The sequence below is a fragment of the Eublepharis macularius genome, chromosome 12 (assembly GCF_028583425.1).
Source record: "Eublepharis macularius isolate TG4126 chromosome 12, MPM_Emac_v1.0, whole genome shotgun sequence".
Classification (NCBI taxonomy): Eukaryota; Metazoa; Chordata; class Lepidosauria; order Squamata; family Eublepharidae; genus Eublepharis; species Eublepharis macularius.
Genome location: NC_072801.1, coordinates 47533708 through 47553933, shown reverse-complemented (window position 1 = coordinate 47553933; position 20226 = coordinate 47533708). Strand labels below are relative to the sequence as shown.

At 43.5% G+C, this 20226-nt stretch overlaps 1 protein-coding gene across 1 annotated transcript; it reads right to left on the bottom strand.

Annotated features, from left to right (window-relative positions):
• Window positions 1-2448: 2448 nt before the first annotated feature.
• Window positions 2449-18223, bottom strand: SNRNP70 (small nuclear ribonucleoprotein U1 subunit 70). The gene is made up of 10 exons (XM_054995677.1): window positions 18108-18223; window positions 16591-16747; window positions 15668-15730; window positions 14724-14778; window positions 14444-14508; window positions 14192-14254; window positions 12390-12471; window positions 5810-5911; window positions 4148-4235; window positions 2449-3349 (listed from the first exon to the last, which is right to left on the bottom strand). Exons 2-10 carry the CDS (start codon window positions 16735-16737, stop codon window positions 2698-2700), a joined length of 1317 nt encoding a protein of 438 aa, XP_054851652.1. The 5' UTR covers window positions 16738-16747; window positions 18108-18223; the 3' UTR covers window positions 2449-2697.
• Between the last annotated feature and the right edge of the window lie 2003 nt (window positions 18224-20226).

Here is a 20226-nt window from a genome sequence, read left to right as displayed (position 1 = left end):
GGAGGAGGGACGAGAGCGTAACTGGATTCGCAACCTGAAGCGCAGCCCAGCCCCCGGGAGCTGCTGGCGCGCGTGTCAGGCAGCGCACGTGCGTTAGCCGCCTTGCCTGCCGTGCCTGATCGAGGTCAAAGCAGGAAAGGAAACCTTCAACGCGCTGCCTAAAGGAGGATGCAACAGCGAGGAAGAGGCCAGATACAAAAGAACTCACGTCACTAAAAAAGACCCAAAGGCTGCTTAGCCCTGCGCCCTACCCTTGCCCCCTTCCCCGCTTTAATCCCCGCAAGTCAGTTCAGAGGCAGTGCACCACTAACAGGCGCTGGTCACTTAAGAGAAAAACAGCACCATTTATTAAGTTTGTGGGTATGGGCGAGTCTGGCCTCTTCAGATCATGGACGCTCAGCAGGGTCGGCCCTGATTAGTATTTGGATAGGCGACCACCAAGTAAATCCAGGGTGGCTAGCAGAGGCAGGCAATGGCAAACCGCCGGTTCGTCTCATCTTGCAAATCCTATGGGGTCTTCATGAGTTTCCTTTTTGACTTGACGGCACTTTACATATACAGCCAATGTTTGCTTCAGGAACATAAAGGGGATGGGGTTTCCACAGAGACCACAACCGTTAAGAGATTCCCATTAAGATTCCTTTGCATCTGGAGATGTCGACTATGTGCCACAAATTGTTAAACGGGGGGGGGGGGGGAGAGATTTTAAAGGAGCTGCTAGGCTCCTTTCCTCTAAGGCCTAACAAGAAGCAAGTTAGGAATTCTCTAAACAGGCAACATCTTTACTTTTAACATGTTTCTAAACCCTTCTACCCATTAAGTGGAATATAACCAGCTTTTCCAATGGTGAAAAAGGGAGGGATTGCCTTTTGCAATCTAAAAGACTATGCTGGGAATCAAGGACCTACATGAACAAAAGCCTTACAAGAATTGAGAGGGATTGTGCAAAGAAGCTGGCTGAACCCACTATATGTTGAATACTCCATAAAACGTTCTGATAGGCAAGACACACAGGCTCATCTCTATGATTCAGGGTAACTTTGCAAGCATCTCACCCCTCTGAAAATTTAGCCTGATATTACTAGCATCTGGAATCAAGACTGCTAACTCTGAAAGGCAGCTAGTCCAACAGGCTTCTTTAAACACTAAAACATATATAATCTTTAAAGAACGTTGCTTCTAAAGCAAAAAAACATATGAAACAGCTAAAGTACCAGAACTGTGGAGCTTCTGAAAAACCCATTCTCAAATACAGGCTTTGCACCTATTTCTCATCCTTTGTTGCCAGCATTCTTACACCCATTCCTTTTGTGTGTCTGTCTCAGATTGGGACCAAGTGCTGTTTTGGGCTTACTTCCGGCAACAGCTTGTTCTCCTCCAAAGGTAACAATCCTAAATACTCAGTAGATGGAAAAATCCAATTGGACTGCATGAAACCTGCATGTACATAAGCATTTTGCCATAAAGCCACACTAGAGGTGTAGCATACACTACATTCCATAGAGAATGATCCATGGGCAATGTCTTGTTTACCTGACGTGGATGACTTGTAACAAAATTAGCAAAATATACACAGCCTGCACTCTGAGGTCAGCTGTTCTGTCACTTGCTTTAAGAGTGAGCCGTACCAAGCACAAAGCAACTACTTCCGCTTCACAGGCTTCTTGCTTTGCAGTGGCTCACTCCTGCAGCAGTTCCACCTCCACCCTTGCTATGATCAAGGCTTGTGTTATAAATTTAGAAAGTTCAGAGCTGTGATTCCACAAAAATACACAATGGATTACTGGCTGCAGTATCTGGCTTCCCAACAGCCACTCTCATATTTCTAGGCATTATGGCTTAGAAGGTATGCTTGAGCAATGCCTGTAGAACCCAGAGAAACCAGTGTTAGGTGAACAATAGTAGGAAGCTTTAGGGCCAGAAGCAATACTTTGCACCTTCCTTGGACAAGTAAAATAATCATGCAAGACAGTAAATTAGATAAATGCAAGATTTGTGTATTTAAAATTTTATGTTTACATATATATCCTGCCTTTCTGCCGTTAGCGCTCTCAGCTCAGACAATACCAGACAGTGGCTTTGTTTCTAAAGTTCTTTTCCCCTTATGAGCCTGTGCCCTTGTGGTGCACCCCCTGTATACCGTTTTTCTCATCACCCCAGAGCCACGCCTTAACTATTTTTAGTCCTAGCTTACTGTCTTCTCTTCCCACCTTGTGCTCCTAAGAATCTTCCTTAATAATCTGCAATATATGTAGGAAGGTTTTTACTTTGGCCTGCCAGCTGTCCCACTTCAACACTGTTGCTTTCCCCATTTCACAATAAACACTTTTCTAGAAGCCCCAATAAATTCTACCTTGAAATGTAACCACCACTTTGTAGAGCTGTGTGCACCCCCAGCTGCTTGTTACCTTCCATCATGTCTCCCAGAGACACACACACCACATGGAGGAGAAAACATTAATACCACTTTATTCTTGTTTAAAGAAAAATATCCAAATACACAGGGGACTGGTGGGAGATTACACATTAAGAAGAAATGGGCTAGGTAGGAGGAACTGAAACAGACTTACCCTTCTAAACAAAACCAGTTAAATCAGTAAATTCCACTGGCTGGTGGAGCCTCGTTGGTTAGGGGCAGCCTGGGAAACAAAGCCTCACCTAGCAGGACAGTATGGGAAAAGGAAACATCTTCGTTCATCACTCCAATGGGGGCTCCATCATGTATCCGTTCTCAGTGGACAAGTAGCCATCAGCCGACTGTATTGATTCTTGGTCCAGGAACATATCCTGGCTGGTTTCCTCCAGAGGCTCTCCCATGCCATTGTCCTGCCCTCTCTCCTCCCGTTTCTCTCCACCCCGGTCACCCCTATCACGCTTGTGCTCACGATCCCGATCCCTATCTCTGTCCCTGTCCCGCCGACGTTCTCTGTCCCTATCCCTGTCTCGGTCTTTGTCACGGTGACTGCGCCGCCGATCCCTCTCTCTATCCCTGTCCCTATCCCGATCCCTTTCTCTACCCTTCTCTTCCCCTTCAGGCTTCGCCTCCAGCCCATCTATGCCCAGCTCGCCAAGGGTGGCCTCGTCAGGCTGAGCATCGGCCACTTCAGGTAGCTCTTCCTTCTTGTCTCTGTCACGGTCCCGATCCCGCTTCCGGTCCCGAGAACGGCTACGGCGTTTGCGTTCTCGGTCTTTATCCTTGCTGCGTTCCCGGCTGCGTTTCCGCTCATCCTTCTCTCGGCTGCGTGTCCGCCGTCGGCGCTCCCGGGATCGGCTGCGACGGCGTTCCCGTTCCTTGTCCCGATCTCGGCTGCGGTCACGGCGATCACGCTCACGTTCGCGGTCCCGATCTCTGTAATCCAGAAAAACAACCAAAAAGTGTCAAAAATGGTGTGATCTTGAGTACCCCAGCTCTGCTTGTACATAGCATAAGCTAGTAAACAAAGATGGCATCTATTCAAAGACATCTGTTCTACACATTTGTTTTAGTGTCATGACTTCCCCCAGGAAACCCGGAATTCTAGTTCCATGTAGGGTTAGAAATCTTTCAGTCCCTGACACACCTAGAAGAATCATCACTTTCAAAGTTTCCTTAACTGTTTGTAGCAAAACTGTGCCATGAATGTTATCTCTGGAACAGAACGTATCAGTTTAGGACTGACAGAACATATGACAAGCAATCTGAGCAACTACAGTCAGTCTGCTCTGACTGAGTCTGGATTCATAGTAAAGAAAAATAGTAACTTGGCTTAGAATCCAGAGGTTTCAAAGAAAGACACAAAGACAGGAAGTGGGAGATCGGAGGACATGAACCTTCAGCAAACACTAGCCCCACAAGTCTTATCTCTTACTAATGCACCAGTCTACAACTAATTTTTTAAAAATAGGGTAACATACACAAAGGTGTTTTAATTCATCCATTATCAAAGTATGGATCATATTTTACACAGAGGCAAGGGCAGGCTCTGCTCTAAATGAGAAAGTATACATTTTAAATGCCAGAATATTTTCTTAGACTGCAAGTCTTCTGTACATTGTAGCCCACAGCTGGAGCAAGAACTGCAGTTGCTTCAATGCTAAAAGGTACAGAGGCAGAGATACCACCTTAATCTATCTGCTTCTACTCCATTAAGTATACAGCCAAACATACCGCTCATCGTATCGGGAGGTGTCATCCCGGCCTGAGTGTCTGATATTGACATCAGCACCACCCCGCCGAGTGCCGCCAAGACCGCCACCTGCAAAAGGGGGTAAAGAAATATTAGTCCTGGCTAGTTGTGTGTGTTTTTGTGGGGTTGGCTATGCAGGATTAGTTGAAGGAACAGCCTCTTTCAAACAGTTTCGTCTACAGCAAGGGGTTCACTTTATACAAGGCTATGCAGCAAGCTCATTTAAGGTGGTGGGGGTGGGATGGGGGGAGACAGCATAATCTTCAAATCTGCCTGGCCTGAGGATGACACATAATACAATGGGAACAAAATAACAAACAGAACTGCAAGTATTTGCACTAAATAGAAATACTGTAAATGACCATGTTCAATATCTGCTTATTCTGTACACATCTGGTACACATAAATTTATTGTAGTCTGGGCTTCCCCCGTAAACTAATTTGTTTATGTATCACTGGTTTTAATAGAGTGGGAAATAATTTGTCAAGATTGACTCTTTCTGTAGCTGTCTGCTTCATTATTAAGGTTTCCACCAAAATGAAATGGTCTGGCACCCCACTGAAGTTCTAGATTGAAGTTGTCCAACTTTTTCAGTGTTGTTATACTATAGTTGTGTTTCAGCTTTTAAAGTTAGTTCTAAACCAAGTCCTTTTTCAGATTACTTAAATTCAGCTTCTTCCAATTATCTGTGATCTTGTGTTTTATGTCTGATTAGTTGTCACTGGATTTTATGCATACTTTTGAGTATTTCTATATATTTTGGCATATAAAAGTACCTCTACTTTTGTATTTGTTCAGCATACTGATTATTTTTCATGGTCCTCTTTTTTTTGTTAAGGTCTTTTCCGACTTCCAGTTTTGTGGTTATCCTCTGTAAGAACAGTCACAATTCCCACACCTCATATTTTTAGGGGGAAAAACCTTGATCATATTTGCCCCTGCTTTTCAAGTTCTCTCTCTCTAGAACAGTGTTTCCCAATCTTTTTTCCATGGAGGAACCCCTATATTAATTATTCAAATAATGAGGAACCCTCATCTATGAAAACATTTAGAGGCCAGAAAAGTTGATGGCGGGGAGTATAATTCAGTTTCTGCTAAACTATGGTCAAGAAATGTTATTTGTAAGAGCTGCTGAGCATGTGTGTCAGCTTACATAACCTCAATAAAAGGATATTTTGATCAAGATGGGTAGCTGTGTTAGTTTGTCTATAGCAGTAGAAAAGAACAAGAGTTCAGTAGCACCTATAAGACTAACCAAATTGGTAGGGTATTAGCATTCTAGGGTATGATACATTCTAGCTGTATCTGAAGAAGTGAGCTGTGGCTCACGAAAGTTCATACCCTACCACAAATTTTGTTAGTATATCTTGAGGGATAGTTGGATTTTTGTGGTATTTCAAAAATATATTTATTCCACAATTTCTTGAGGAATTCTTGGTGATGTCTTGCAGAAACACTGTTCAGCCCCAGGCCAAATGTCAATATTCTTCTTCAACACTTTCTGGCCCAAAACCAAATATAGTAACCAAGCTGCATCCAAAAATGTCAAAAAGACATTCCTGTTAATGCAACTATTCCAGGCTCAGCTGGCAGTAGGAGTGGAGCAGAAAAGCTGGAAACAAGTGCTTCTGCACACACTTACCAAGCCTTCGTGGACGCCATCCTTTCACCGTCCGGCCTCTCTCCACATCAACCAGCACCCTCCTGCCATCGATTTTTTTCCCGTCGGCGTGCTTGTATGCCGCTGCAACAGATTAGGAGGGGTATCCAGGGACAGAGGGAGGGCAAAGAGGATTGCCATTACCCACAGTGCACATAACAAGCCCACCCTCCCCCAAAGACACATACCACACATAGGATTCTGGGGGAGGCGGTTTTTATGGCCCCAATGCCCTCTGGGTGAGGGATTGCTCCACATCTGCCTGGGAAGAGTTACCTTAACCTCTACAGGAAGAAAACATGGACACTGTGGGGCTTGCCTTGATTTAAGCAGATGGGACAAAATCCACACAACTATGGGAAAGGGGAACAGCAAGCACACTTCATTGGCTGCCTGAACACAGTTGTCCCAGAGCCATGCTGTACTGGCCTCAATCCCTAGAGTTGTGGAGCAACCCCCTCACCACTCTGTAATGCAGCCCCCCTGGCCTCCGCTGCAAAAAGAAAGGAAGGTTATTGAGCAGTCAAAACACTCACGCTACATACATCACTGGCCCAGAGGGGAAAAGGCTGGGTACAGACGAGCAAGCCCTCCCCCTCAGCTGTCCCCAGCTCACTTCGCAGGGGGCCAGACTCTGCTGTCCCTTCAGTATTCCCAACCAGCCAGTCCCATACTTGCTCATGTCAATTCCCAAAATAAGAACTCCTGCCTTTAATTTTTTTTAAACTAAAAAAAGGTTAAGAGGGAAACAGAATTGTCCTGCATAATATAGGGTACTGGAAGATAAGGGAAAGAAAGGGTGGTATGTGTAAGACCCCAAGAATGGTCTGGGAACTGGCTGGCACCCCTCCCCACAACAATCCCAGCCCACTTTAACCCTCTACCCCACCCGTGCTGCTCTCATCCCATTATAAATCTCCAAGATGGTTCTGGGGGGGAAGGAGGATGCTCTCAAGCCACTTGCTAAGGGAGGGGGTGGGGTGAGCACAGCTAACAAGTAAAAAGGAAATAAAAGTGTTTACCTGGTGAAACTACTTACAAAACCATTGAAACTTTTAACTCCTCAAACTCACTGCATCGGGCTGCTAGCGCTGGGGCCCGAGGCGCAGCTCCCCCCTGCCCGGGCGCCCCCGGCTGGGGCGGTATTTTGGGTTTTTGCATTCTAGCTGCTGAGCCGACCTTCCCTGCCTTACCTGTCTCAGCAGCGGAAGTCGGACACTCGGATCCCCACCCTGCCAACCCCACCCCAGACCCTCCCAATCCTCACCCCACCCACTAGGTCAAGTTCCTTCATTAGGAACTAGTTTACAGATTATGACTTAAGGGGTCCTTAAAAGCCTTACAATTCTCATGCACCACCACCCCCAAGTCTACCGCCAGCTAAATGTGGCATACTACAAGTATGACAGGAGATACAAGCGCACTACACGCTACTAGTTCTTTAAACCCACACATTTCAGAAATAATTCCTTTCCCTCTTAAATCACATCCATCACCAAATTCAGGTAGCCAAACATTACTCTGTATAGTTAATTATAAAAAATGTCTGAACATCCCAAAAATGTGTGATGGAAACGTTCAAGAATTAACATTAAAGTTTATGGCGCTGGGAATGGTGGTGGAAAGAACCATGTGCACAATATTTTTTAGGAAACATCCAGTAGAAATATTTGTGGAGGAGATTTTCGTTTTTCCACAGCCAAGGTCCACAAAGTCAATCACATGCATAAAATGTGTGTATAAATCAGAAATGTTCTCCTCAAAGCCATAAAAAAGATGAGACAGAAATCTGTCTTCAATGTGTGCACACAAAGCAAAATGCAGGCATTTTCTTCCTTCTCACACATATAGGTATACTCAAATAGAAAAAAAAGTTATCTCCCTTTCGAAAGAAAATGTCTTTCTCATAAACAAGTAATGATTATTACTTAACATCAAAAGATTAGAAGTAATCCATTTCAAGCAAAAGGCTTGAGGGAAAAAAAATCTGGCTATAAGATGTTGCTACTCAAAATGTTTACTGTATACTTCAGATACTGAAGTAAAAGTACGCAGCAGTAGAGTTTCAAGTTAAAAAAAGAAGTCCAGAAACCAGCTTCTTTGAAGCGCAAAGGAAATCTTTTCCAGTGGTCTGCTGGATAATCCACTGTCCCTGCCTCGCTTTATGTTTCAGCTACTTAGAAATCAAGCGTTGTCCAATCACCAATGGCAAAAATGTCATCCTGGGTTACGAAATCATCTATTGTGCTAAGAACCAGCAGCCACTTTTGATGTCAGGTCATGCGGATAGACCACCATCTCTTAAAAACACAGCAACCTCCAAGTTAACTTCCAGAAAAAGCACGCTGTGGACCAAGTTCAGCAGGGGAAGAATCCCCACCTCTTACATTCACCATTTTACTGTACGGAGGAGATGAAGCTGGGCCTTTTCCAGTGAAGAGGTCAGTCCGTGGTTGGGAGAGTCCCAGATGGCTTACCTGAAACCACCCTCTGTATCATATCTTACCTTTGTGGGACACTTCACAATTAAAGCATAATGGCTCTAAACTAAAAAAAACCTTAACTTTCCTCAAGAGCCTTCAGAGAGATTAGGGGATGTGGATAATATCTGGTGTGACAAGGAAACTAGAATATCCAATTGTATTATGATTGGGTCTCAAAAAAGTTGCCATTTAAGCTCTTTCCCATTTTCCACCAATAATTTTAAACACCTAATTCAAAGCTTTTCAACTGACATTTACCCTATAGTTGTTCTCCTATGAAGGAGAGCTCAGCAAACCTCCCACATTGTTCCAAAGTTGAACTTAGGCATTCATTTTCAGTAAACAGGTATCACAAAATGATAAATTCCTGCAATTTTTGTTGTTGTCATCAAGTGTTAACAACCTTCAAGTGGGTGGTACAACCATAGAGAAAACAGTGGGACAAGGATTTTAGTGTTCCTTATTTTTTTTAAAAAAAGAAACAGTTGTTCTTCTGACTTGTCACATTTTTATTGAATCCATATGTAAGAACGTATAGGGGCTTCTCACCTTGGGGCAAAACTCCTCTGTAAAAAATGAGTGCAAAGCTAGGAGTATTAATTTTAAACTGACTTCAATCACCTTAAAAGGGTATAACTCTGCTTTGGATTATACTGGAAATCACATCCACAGGCTTATTAGAATTCAAAGCTAATACAGTGGCCTGGATTATAGAAATCACAGACGTGTGAGGCTGGGAAAGGAGCCCCAATGTTTTATCAAGGCAAGCTATCCACATTCTTCAAGGAGTAGGGAATGACAGCTTACCTACCATACTAGGCAGGTTACAGTTCCAAAATTACTTAACTGCCAGGTGCCCTGTTTTTCTTTTCTTTTTGCTAACCACAGAGCTGACTTCAGCACTTAGCATTTCTTATCTTTGAGTTCAGAGGTCAGCAGTAAAGCTTTGAGAACAAAGGTGATTTTTTAAAATTAACATGCCCAGTCAACAGCATCCCAAAGCAAGGCTGCAGATAATCAATACCCATCAGCCTTTATTATTTTCCATTTAGCCTTATAATGCGGCTCTTGACAGTCTAACCAAAGCCTTGTCTTGCACCAAAAAGCAAGCTGAATAAAGCTCTTTCCGACTGATCCCATCTCGATTCTTGGAAAGTTTTAAAAACCCAGTTACTTAAAGGCCTCTCACAGGACATGTCTTTCTACTCAAATTCAGGGAGCCTACGTGGGCACATGTTCTAAGCAAAAGTCCTGAATCTTAGCAGCCCCACCTCCCAGTTTGGCATTCCTAGCTACAGCCTGCCTAGGGAAAGGTTGAAGGCTCCAAAGACTACAAGGCTGGAAGAACTAAGCTAAAGGAGCCAGAGAGAAAAGCAGATAACAAGAAAGAACAGCAAGGAATGTGTGATGTATCTGAACTGTCTTCTCTAAGCAATAGACAGGAACCCAGCAACAATGGTAAAGTTGACTGTCTGAAACCCACATCAGGAGACAAACAATTTGGAACCTCTGTTGAGACAGAAATTCCAACTGTGTCCCACCTGCAGGTCCACTGTGGCCTTGACAAGCCACACCAGGGATTGTCGGAGGCATCCATTGACCTATCTTTGTGCCCCTGCAACTCCCCACCGACCAATTTAGCTTGCTGACTAAAAGCAGAGCTCAAATATCCTCAGTCCTGCTTGCTATCAATTTGGAAGTCCAAGAGCACAGGCAAAATCCATGCTCCCTCCTAAGAAACACACATCAGCCACTCAGGGCATGTGCACACAGCACATTTTTGGAGTATATACTATAGTTGAGAGTCATAACTACTCCAAGGTTTTGCCAGAGTAAGCTACAGCTCCTCTTGGTAAACTGCTTTTTAGCCACTGCATTTATGTACCTCAAGACATGGAACCTTCCAGGAGAGAAACCAAAAGGATAGAATGTAACACGTGTGCAAACTATCAAAATCTCAATCAGACCCAAGTAGCGCAAGAACGAGGAGACTCCCTTCACTCCTTCAAGGTAAGCATGTTTGCTCAACTTCCAACATATGGGTATTTGTAGTGTGAATTCAATACTCCTTTAATAAAGGCTTGCAAATAACTGCCCAAATCAAAGCCCTCCCACACATCTGTATGTGTCAAGAACAGAAAAAAGAGAGCTGTGTGTGCAGCCTCCATAATTATGCCACTTTGTTTTCAAGACAACAGTATGGCGACTGCATGGGTAGCTCTCTTTTTCATCTTGCCTCAAAGACCTGGGTCCTCAGGTTTGAGAGACAGAGCCATACTTGCAGAGGCATAGCTCAGGATGTAAATATCACAGATCACTTATGGAAACATGAAAGGTTTTACTGTGCGGCATCTGGCACATCTTGAGGCAATCGTTACTTGCTACAGATGTACTAGTGCCAAACTACAAAGTTACTTTAATATTTCTCAAGAAACTCTGATTTGATTTAAATTAGGGCGGGTAGTTGTAAGATAGCAAAAAAAAAATCCCAGTCTTCCAAAAATCTTTAATACTATTGAATAGCAACTAGTCCATGGCTAGGTGACTATTTTGGGAGTCTCAAATTAGCATAGAATCTATTTAACCTGATGAACATTTTTGTCTACACAATTAGGATTGCTAAGTGGCTGAATGCACTGAGGATTAGCACTCATGAACGGATTATCAGAAGGTGGTCTCCAAGATAAAGACAGATTTCTAATCAGCATTAATAATAAGAGACAGGAGCAAGAAGAAATATTTTTGTCTAGCCAATCTGAAAAGAGTATTTTACAGAATGTCCCTGGCAAGTTCCATTTCGGGGACGGAGAACAGTTCCTAACCAACTTTTCTCCCATTTACAAGCCATTTCATGTTTGATAATTGCCAACCTGGCCCCACAAAGATTCCAAAATGGCACATGTGTGGCTTGGAGAGGGAGGGTTCACTCAGGATATTTGAGCCCTACTGAGCCCTAGTCTTCTCTCCCTCCCCACTACATTCAGGCTGCGGAATATAGGGCCAACATGAGGAACTCATTTCTCCTTCTCCCTCCACACAACAAGAGAGCAGCGCAGAAGCCAGAAGAGAAAACGGCCCCCTCTTTCTTTCCCTCCACCCCCCAACTAAGCCATGTTGCCTACCATCTGCCTTTGACCTGGCTTGTGTATAGAAGTGTGTTGGGTACTGCGTTTTCTTACCAATTATACAAACCCTTATACCAACCATACAATGAGATGTTGTAAAGGGGAAGCATAAGGATCAGCTGCAAGCCAGCAGTGGCAATAGCCATCAGAAAGGTGGCTGCAGTGACAATAAGAACACAGAATTAATACACCCCGCTCACAACACGCCTCTCAACAACAGCATCTTTTCAAAAAAACACAGCTACAGGTCAAAGTTACACTTGCTTTAGAAGAACTTCACGGCATTCATTCTCCCTCTTTAAAAAGTTAATAAAAAGGAGATGGGCAACAGTTCAGAGTGAAGGGACAGCCTTTATAATCCCACTGGGTCCCCACAATGCAAGCAGCAATTCTAGCCTGCCCCCACAAAAAGATGCTGGCATGATTAGCTGCCCACCCTCAGCCTACAGGGTTTCTCCTCCCCAGACACAAAGGGGATATTGATGGATAAAAAGGAGAGCTGTTGAACTGTTGCCTGCTGCTTTAGCACACATGTTAAAATTGCTGCACCCCAGTTACGTTAATTTGCAATTTCAGGAAAATACAAAGAAACAGAAGTAAAACACCCAGAAATAGGCATGGCCTACCTAGAGTAAACTGGAATTCCCAATTCCAAACTCTACATTAACTGCAAACTTTGCAGAGAGAAGGGAGCAAAATCTCTTCCCTTCTGGATTCTGTTGAGTGGATTTCAAGGGAACCCTTTCAATCACATCAGGGCCAGATTAACGGAACCTGGGTGCTCACCAAACCAAGCAGGCTCCCCCAATTTGTACTTACCTGTTGGCGGGGGGGAGCCCAAGCCCTCAATAATTCAAGGGCTTTAAAAATTTAAGGAATTTAAAAAAAAACACATGCATTTACAAGTAAATTTTAAACAGATACAAAGGTACCCTCAAAAAAGACTATACTTACAGTGCATGTCACGCTCATGTTCATATTCAATGAAAGCGTAGCCACGGGGCTTGCCGGAACGCTTATTGTACACCATATAAATCTGAAAAGGAATGGATGGAGGCTGAAAGGATTAACTAAATAAGCCACAGCCCTGAATTAACAAACTTCACTTTGACTCCCAAGAAGATACATGCTTTTACACGCATAATCCTGTTGCTTAAAAAGACCACGTACACAAACATACACCACAAGGGAGATTACCACCACAGCCTCTTATCCCCCAATTCTTTGGCTAAGCTTGCTCACTGAAGCATATCTGAAGGAGTGTTTTTACAGTAAGTGCAAAATGATGCCTCAGTTATATAGGAAGATGCTAGGATGCTAGTCTCCAGAGCCCATTTCACATGCCTTGTGAGAAAGTTTGGAAGTTCTCACTAGGGGCCAGCAGGTCATTAGTAACACTAGTTAAAATAGGACGAAGAGCACCCTGAGATGAGTAACACAGCACAATATTTGTCTTCCATATGGATGCTGTTGGAAAAACTGTTCTGCCATGGGCATCTGGAAAGGTGATTTTACTTACACATAGCACTGTTTTGCAGTGCACGTGCAAAAATGAAGAAAATAAGAGGATGCAGTACAAAAGTGCTTCCCCAATCCACATGTTACCATCTCACCTCCCCATCTCACATGATTCATAGAAAAAGCCTACAATTTTTATGAGAAAAACAGTTCAGATGTGTCCCCAAACACTTGCAGCTCTTCTAATAAATCCATTACGAGTTTTTTTTATACATGCAACGAAATGATATGTAGAGGAAATCAAGCAGAGAAAAGTAAGATTATAGTTACTTCTCTTAGGAAGGAAGAGGAATAGAGATGGTCACGAACTGAAACATGAACGAAAGTTTGTCACGAACCAGGCTAGTCCACAATTTGCGAACCGGCAGTTTGTTGGAGAACATTTCTGATGACCGTTTTCACAAACCAAATAAACTGGTTTGTGGACCGGGCAATTTCATACTTGTTCGTGGTTTGTGAAACACAACGAACCATGAACTGCAACAAACTGCCATTTTCCCGGTTCGTGCCCTAAGTAGAAAGCAGAGGGCTTAACAAAATTCTACCAGCACCACCATGGGCACAATACTTCCATATAGAACTCTTTGACATTAATTATGGTCATCATCAACATCAGGATTTGACAAATTTTCTTTGACTCTAGGGGCCAGGCTTTTGTAATATAAGGACCATATTTTCCAGTAACTGCTACCACAAAAGCCTAATCCTCAGCTGTTTGCAGCTCATTATAATTTTATTACAGCTATGACAAGAGTTGCAGTAAATAAATAAATATGGAGTAACCCCAGATGTCATCACAACAAATGCCAACTTCTAAGCCTAACCCTAACTTCTCACCAATTTCTCATAATTATATTACTGTTTTAAAAAACTCCATTTAATTGTTTTTTAAGCAACCAATTATTAATTTGTTAAACACCAGCAAATGGTGTAAAATTAATATATAAACAATGACAAGAAATAGGTGCACATGCATTTTTATGTCACATCACAGAACATTCTGAAGTGAATTGATAAAATTTGTACTACTGCAGATTACTGAGAGACATTACAAAGAAATAGCTGCTGAAAATGCTTGGGCACAATGAAATTTTTAGATGCCATGACAACCTGGGGCCTAGAATTTGTCAAGCCCTGATCTATGTATAATCAAACATGAATTTACAACAGGAAAAAAAATAACTCAGTGGATGTTTTAGATTTTGCATCAACCTGGCCAAATATATATCCCCACTTACTCTTTTGATAGGTCCATATACTTCAAATTCCCGCCTTAGTTTGGATTCTGTTGTATCATAGTTCTGTAATGCAAACGGGAAGTCTAGTTAAAAGAACACATAAGGACCACGCTGACTGTAGACTGAGCATGCAAGCAGTGCACTCCTTGGTCTACCACTGAAGGTTCAATTTGCGTCTCAACATCTCTCAAACGCTCAGGTAAATAACAACTTTTAAAATAATGCATTGGCAAGAGAAAGAAGTTCACTTACAACTCTGGCCACAAATAATGTCTTGAAGGCATCTCCTTGGGCATTGGGATCATTATGGGGGTCCCCTGGTTGGAACAAGAATAAGGCATTGCATGAGAAGAGAATCAAGGGGAAGGAATCTTGTCTGTTATTACACAACATGAGGCCTTAATATCAACCAATGTGACAATCATCAGCTTGAGGTGCATTATAAATAATGTTAAAGCAGTTACAGGCAAATAAAGGGTAAAAATATTACATGATTTTCACAAAGCTCATTGCCAAGTGGATCTCAACTTACACAGCTTCAGTTCGCTCTCAACCTCTTGCTGCCGGCGCTCAATCTTCTCTCGTCTCTGTAAGGAAAGGTACAGGGAAGTCAGGAAGAACTTATTATGGGCAGAACAAAGCGATATTTCTCCTTTCCAGACTAACTGCCTAGAGAAGCAGAAGTTCTTTTGAACTCTACTGGAAGTATTTGTCTCATGCCCTTCCCCTCCTCAGTCCCAAGAGCTGGACCACTACTGCCTAGCCAAGGACAGAAACAGAAGTATTCTCCCATACAGCCTAAGAATCCTGGCTCCAATTACTGCTGCTGGGCATCTGACAGCTCAAAAAAGGTCAAGGGAAGGTTAAATTTTGTCAAATAACAGACAAGTATGCTTAAAGTATTGACTGTCTCAAACAAAAATTATTAATTTAAAAAGCTAAACTTATGGTAACTAGAAAATAAACTGTTAATGTGAAAAATTAAATTTACTTTCTTTTTAAGATGTGTAAATTTACAATTTAAATTGATTATTTGTGTTACTGTTTGGAAATCCTACAGTTATAATCTAGTGGCCAATAGGAGCTGTGCTGGCTACTGAGCTTGCTCATGTCTGCTGTAGAACTCAGATGCAGGGAAACTCATTCCTACCTTTACTAAGTGATCTTTTTTCTGCCATAAAGTCATAGTCCACTTACGGCAACTCCATAGAGCTTTTAACGCAAGAGACATTCAAAGGTGGTTTGACATTGCCTGCCTCCTCAAAGAACCCTAGACTTAATTGGTGGTCTCTCATCCAAGTATTAACTATGGCTGACAAGGGTAGTACGCAATATCATAAATGAATAAGGCAAGATAAACTGCCACCAGCAGAGATGCACTATTCGCTTCATGAAATATGTGACTAAAGTCAAACTGACCAGTATGCTAGTCCCAATTGCTGTTCAAACCCCCATGCTCTTGAGCACTACACATACCTTACGTTCCATCCGTTCCTCCCTTGTCTCTGCACGAGTAGGTGGGGGAGCATCACGTGGGTCCTGGAAAAAAACCTTCATTTTTAACAGCTGACACTAGGGAGGTGCACCAAAACATCTGGGAAATCCAGATCCAGGTTTCAGGGATCCCAAATAAACTAGGATCCTTAAATTCTGGGAGATTCTCTGATTTGGTTTGGCAAGACTAGAGAATCCCAGATTTATCTCATCATTATTCCCTATGGGGGAAACTATCCAAGGGCTACCGGGGAGGGGGGCGGGGGGGGACTTTTCAAGCAATTTCCAAATTATCAGGGAGCCTATGCTTGACTGTCCACTAAAGACCCCCTCTAAATTTCAGGGAGATTGGATCTGAGGATCCAGTTCTATGGGCCCATGAAGGTGTCCCTGTATACTCTCCATTTTCTGATGGCGTGAAAGTTTCCAAGCAGGTTCCCTGACAGAAACACATGGGGGCAAGAGTGTCACTAGCCAGTGGCACACTCCCAAATGTGAGGTCAACCCACAGAAAGCCCAACAAGACCAAACCAAAACAATGGAATCACCCCACCCCCCACCACAGAACCAAAGTGAAGCAATGGGACCAACATCAAACAAAAGAATCATGTTAAAACAAAGAATTCCACCCAATCAAACTGAAGCAAGGGACACTGTTGCAACTTAGCCCAACTGAACCAGAGCCACTCAAAGAAGCAGGCAGACAAATAGAGGTCTTGAGCGCTTTGGCCACTCACTCCCCCTCCCTTCTGTCTCTCCCATACTGTCCTTCACTCCTCCCCCTCGAAAAAAGTGCTAGGAAACAGAAAGTAGTTAAGATGGTCAGAAAACAACCAGTGCAATGGCCCAATGCCTTAGTAAATTATGCTTGTCTGAGATGTCCAGGTTTAGCATGAAACACCAACCTCAAACTCTCGGATGTAGGGAGCAATACCACTATAGGGCTGGTTATGGTGCTTCTCATGGGGTAATTTCTCCAAAGGAGGCAAGTAGGGTATAGGATCACGAGGGGCAAAAAGTGCCAACAAGTTTGGTGGCAAGAACTGCGTCATCTTGGAAAACCTATCAAGTAAGAAAAGAAACAAAAGAGATTAATCAGGGCACAATAAAGGGGCTAACCAATTATAGAAGGCCATGCAGCCAAGTTCAAGAAGGTCCCATGCCACTCTGGCTTTCTTATTTCTCCTTAAGCAGCCTCTCAAACTCAATTTAAATGACAACAAAAGTTACCAATGCAATGCTGCATGAGACCAGAATCTTGCTTTCATCAGCCACTACATGCAAGACGTCAGCATGCAAAAGATTCATAACTCAGGCTAGCTAATATGTTAATGTTACACATGCAGCAGCACTGCATGGAAAGTGATCAAATTTAAACAATATGGTGGGCACATGTCACATGGCTAAGTGCCCTTCTCACCTGCCATCAACACATTTCAACCACACTTTGCCTCCTGGTTTCCCAAAGCACATTCACCACTCCCAGAGGCTCTTAGGTACCCCATGCAACCTCATATCTGATTAACACAGTATTTCTGGTACTACACATGGTGCTTCTTTATACAGGTCAGACAATTACTTGATCACGGTCAGTATTATAAATGATTCAGCTGTCCATGGAAACGTCTTTCACATTTCCAACTACCTGTTGTTGTTTTTAACTGAGAACACCAGGGATTGAATCTGGGACTTTCTCCATGCAAAACAGACCCACAGCTGCTTACATCATTCTCTCCCCCATTTTATCTTCACAACAAACATCCCAATAGTAGGTTAGGCCAAATGGAAGTGGTTGGCTTAAGATCTACTAACAAGCCACCCCAGCACAGTAAACACAACAAAATGCTGGCTCTTACCAGTGAGCCACAGGCCCTTCCCACCCTAAAAATCTGGTATCCTTACAGCCTTTTCTACTCTTCCCACGCACGATTCCAGAGTTAGTTTCTGGTTTTTTGTTGTTGTTTTTCTACTGCACCCATGCCTTCTGCACTGTGTCCAGCCCCTTAAAACCCTTGCCTGGCTCACGCTGAGTGCTTCCACTCCCCGCTGGTTCCACAAGAGGCTGATTCAAGCACAGCCCACTGGCTTCCTTCCAACCCCTCCCCCGCCTCCGCCTCTCAAATGGGTTTCCCCCGTTCCTTATCCCAGCAGTTGCTCTCATCTCACGCCCCCTCCTTTCTCCGCCGCCTCGCCTAGGCCTACCCAAGGCCCCACATGCACCCCTCTTCCCTTTCCTGCAGCCGACCTTTCACCTCCCGCGGCCTCCTCCAACTCAGACCTCTGCCTCAAGCCTCCGACTGCTACCCTCAGCAGCCCAGCCACTCACTGTCTCTTACCCCAACCGCCTCCTGCTCTAGACAACCCACCCACCCCAGACGAAAAAAGTAGCCCTCTTCTCTCGTTCTTTCTCTCTGTGTCTCACCCGCCACCCTCCGGATCCTACGAACGCGCTCCTTTCTTTCCCACACACGGCCGCTCTCCTTCCGCTGCTCGGCGACTCCCGCCGCCTCAGCCTGGGCCTGCTCCTTCTTCGCTCTGCGCATGCTCAGATCCCCAGCCTCTTCACCGCACCTCAGATCCTTACGCAGGGAAGGGGAAGGGAAGGGGAAGGATCTTGTTGGTATGCTAACGGGTTCCTCCGTAGCATTTTTTTTGTCGTTTGAGGGAAAAGGTGAGGAGAGAAAAAGTAGTTCCTCCAGAATAATAAGCAGGCATCTTGAAGGATAACAAAGTTTTATTTTATTTTATTCTAGCGTTTAAATGTGGGTAGTAGGTCTTCGACTATAGGCAGGCATCCACGAAGTTATAATTGGGAAAGAAAGTTCTAAACAGCAGGGTCAGTTCCAGAGTTGCCAACCTCCAGGTGGGGCCTAGAGTTCTCCTGGAGTTATAACTGATCTCCAGATTACAGAGATCAGTTATAACACCAGAAGAACTTTAGGCCCCACCTGGAGGTTGGCAACCCTAGCATTGATCTAGACATTGGCAATTCTAACATTGTAATCTCCAGATTACAGAGATCTGTTCTCCTGAAGAAAATGACAGCTTTGGAGGGCAGATTTTATGATATACCACGGATTCTAGGGTGAGCTCCCACCCCAAACTCCTTCCTCCACAGGCTCTGCTTCCAAATTTCCAGGGTAGAGTTGGCACTGGCAACCCTAAAACATGCCATGAAATACAAGAAGTTGCAGAGGCAAATTCAAACAGCATTTTTTTTAAAGTACAGAGTCCATTCACAAGAACAGTCAACTGCAAACCTCCCGAATTTTAAGCCACCTGGGATGTCTGAGAAGGCAAATAACACACAAATGCAAGTAATAATTTAGCAAAGATTGAAAGATTATTTGTATTCTCAAAACACTAGATTGTGTGAACGGTAAGCTTCAAAGACACGACTTCTGGTTTTGTTTTTTACATCTTGTTGCTAATAATAGTAGCATTTATAGAGCACTCTTAAGTGGTCAAAGTGCTTTGCATGCTACCGTAGTGGAATCACCATGTTAGGTTATTGCAGTGAAAGCAAAAGCTGGGGCTCCTTAAAGATTACCACATTTATTGCAGCATAAGCTTTTGAAGCTCAGCTCATGAGCCTTTATGCTACAATAAGTGTTTCAATCTGGAATCTTCTTTTGTGTTTATACAATTTCTTGCAGTTCTTACATTACCCCTGTATGGTAGGCCAGTATTACTAGGCTCCTCCCATAGTGTCCAGGTTGTCCATTCAGAGCCTCTTCCTAAACACTGCACTGTACATCATGCTGCCTGCAGAGGTGAGGTGGCTGGTGGTGACTAGAGACAAGGTTTTTTTCAATGGTGGCACCTCACCTGTGGCATGCCCTCCTGCTTGAGGCACACCAGGCAACCTACCATAAAGTCTGTTAGGTATCTTTTGCCCAGGCTTTTAACTGTGGAGGTTTCTCTTTTTCTATCTGTTTCTATGGTTTCTTTCTAGCTTGAAAATAATTTGTGGATATCGTTTTAGCTGCTGGATGTTTTATGCTTTCTTAAATCTCAGTGGCTAGTTTTTAATATTCATTCATTCTCCATCTTTGTACCCAATGGGGACCCAAAGCAATATATATCATCCTCCTCTCCCCCCTTTTATCCTCACAGCACCCCTGTGGGGTCAGGTAGGCCGAGAGAAAGTAATGGGTCACCAAGTTCATCCCACAAGTTTCCTTGGTAGAGTGGAGACTCAAAGCCGGGTTTTTCAGATCTTAATCTGAAACTCTAACCTAGCGGCTACCACATTAGCTCGTTATTGTTATTGCTCTTCTTATTGATCATTGTGTCATTGTTTTTACGAGTTTATTCTATTGTTTTTACTTTGTGAGCCACCTCTAGCAGGTTTATGGAAAGGCAGCTTACAACATTTCTAAAGAGAAATAAATAAAACACTGCAGATACCTGAGGCTGAGGCAGGATGATCTGTTTAGGATTACCTAGTGAGTCTGTGACCGAGACCAAATTTGAAGTGGGCCCCTTCTGGATTATAGTTCAGTCTCTTTGCCACGACATGACACAGTTCCATCATCAAA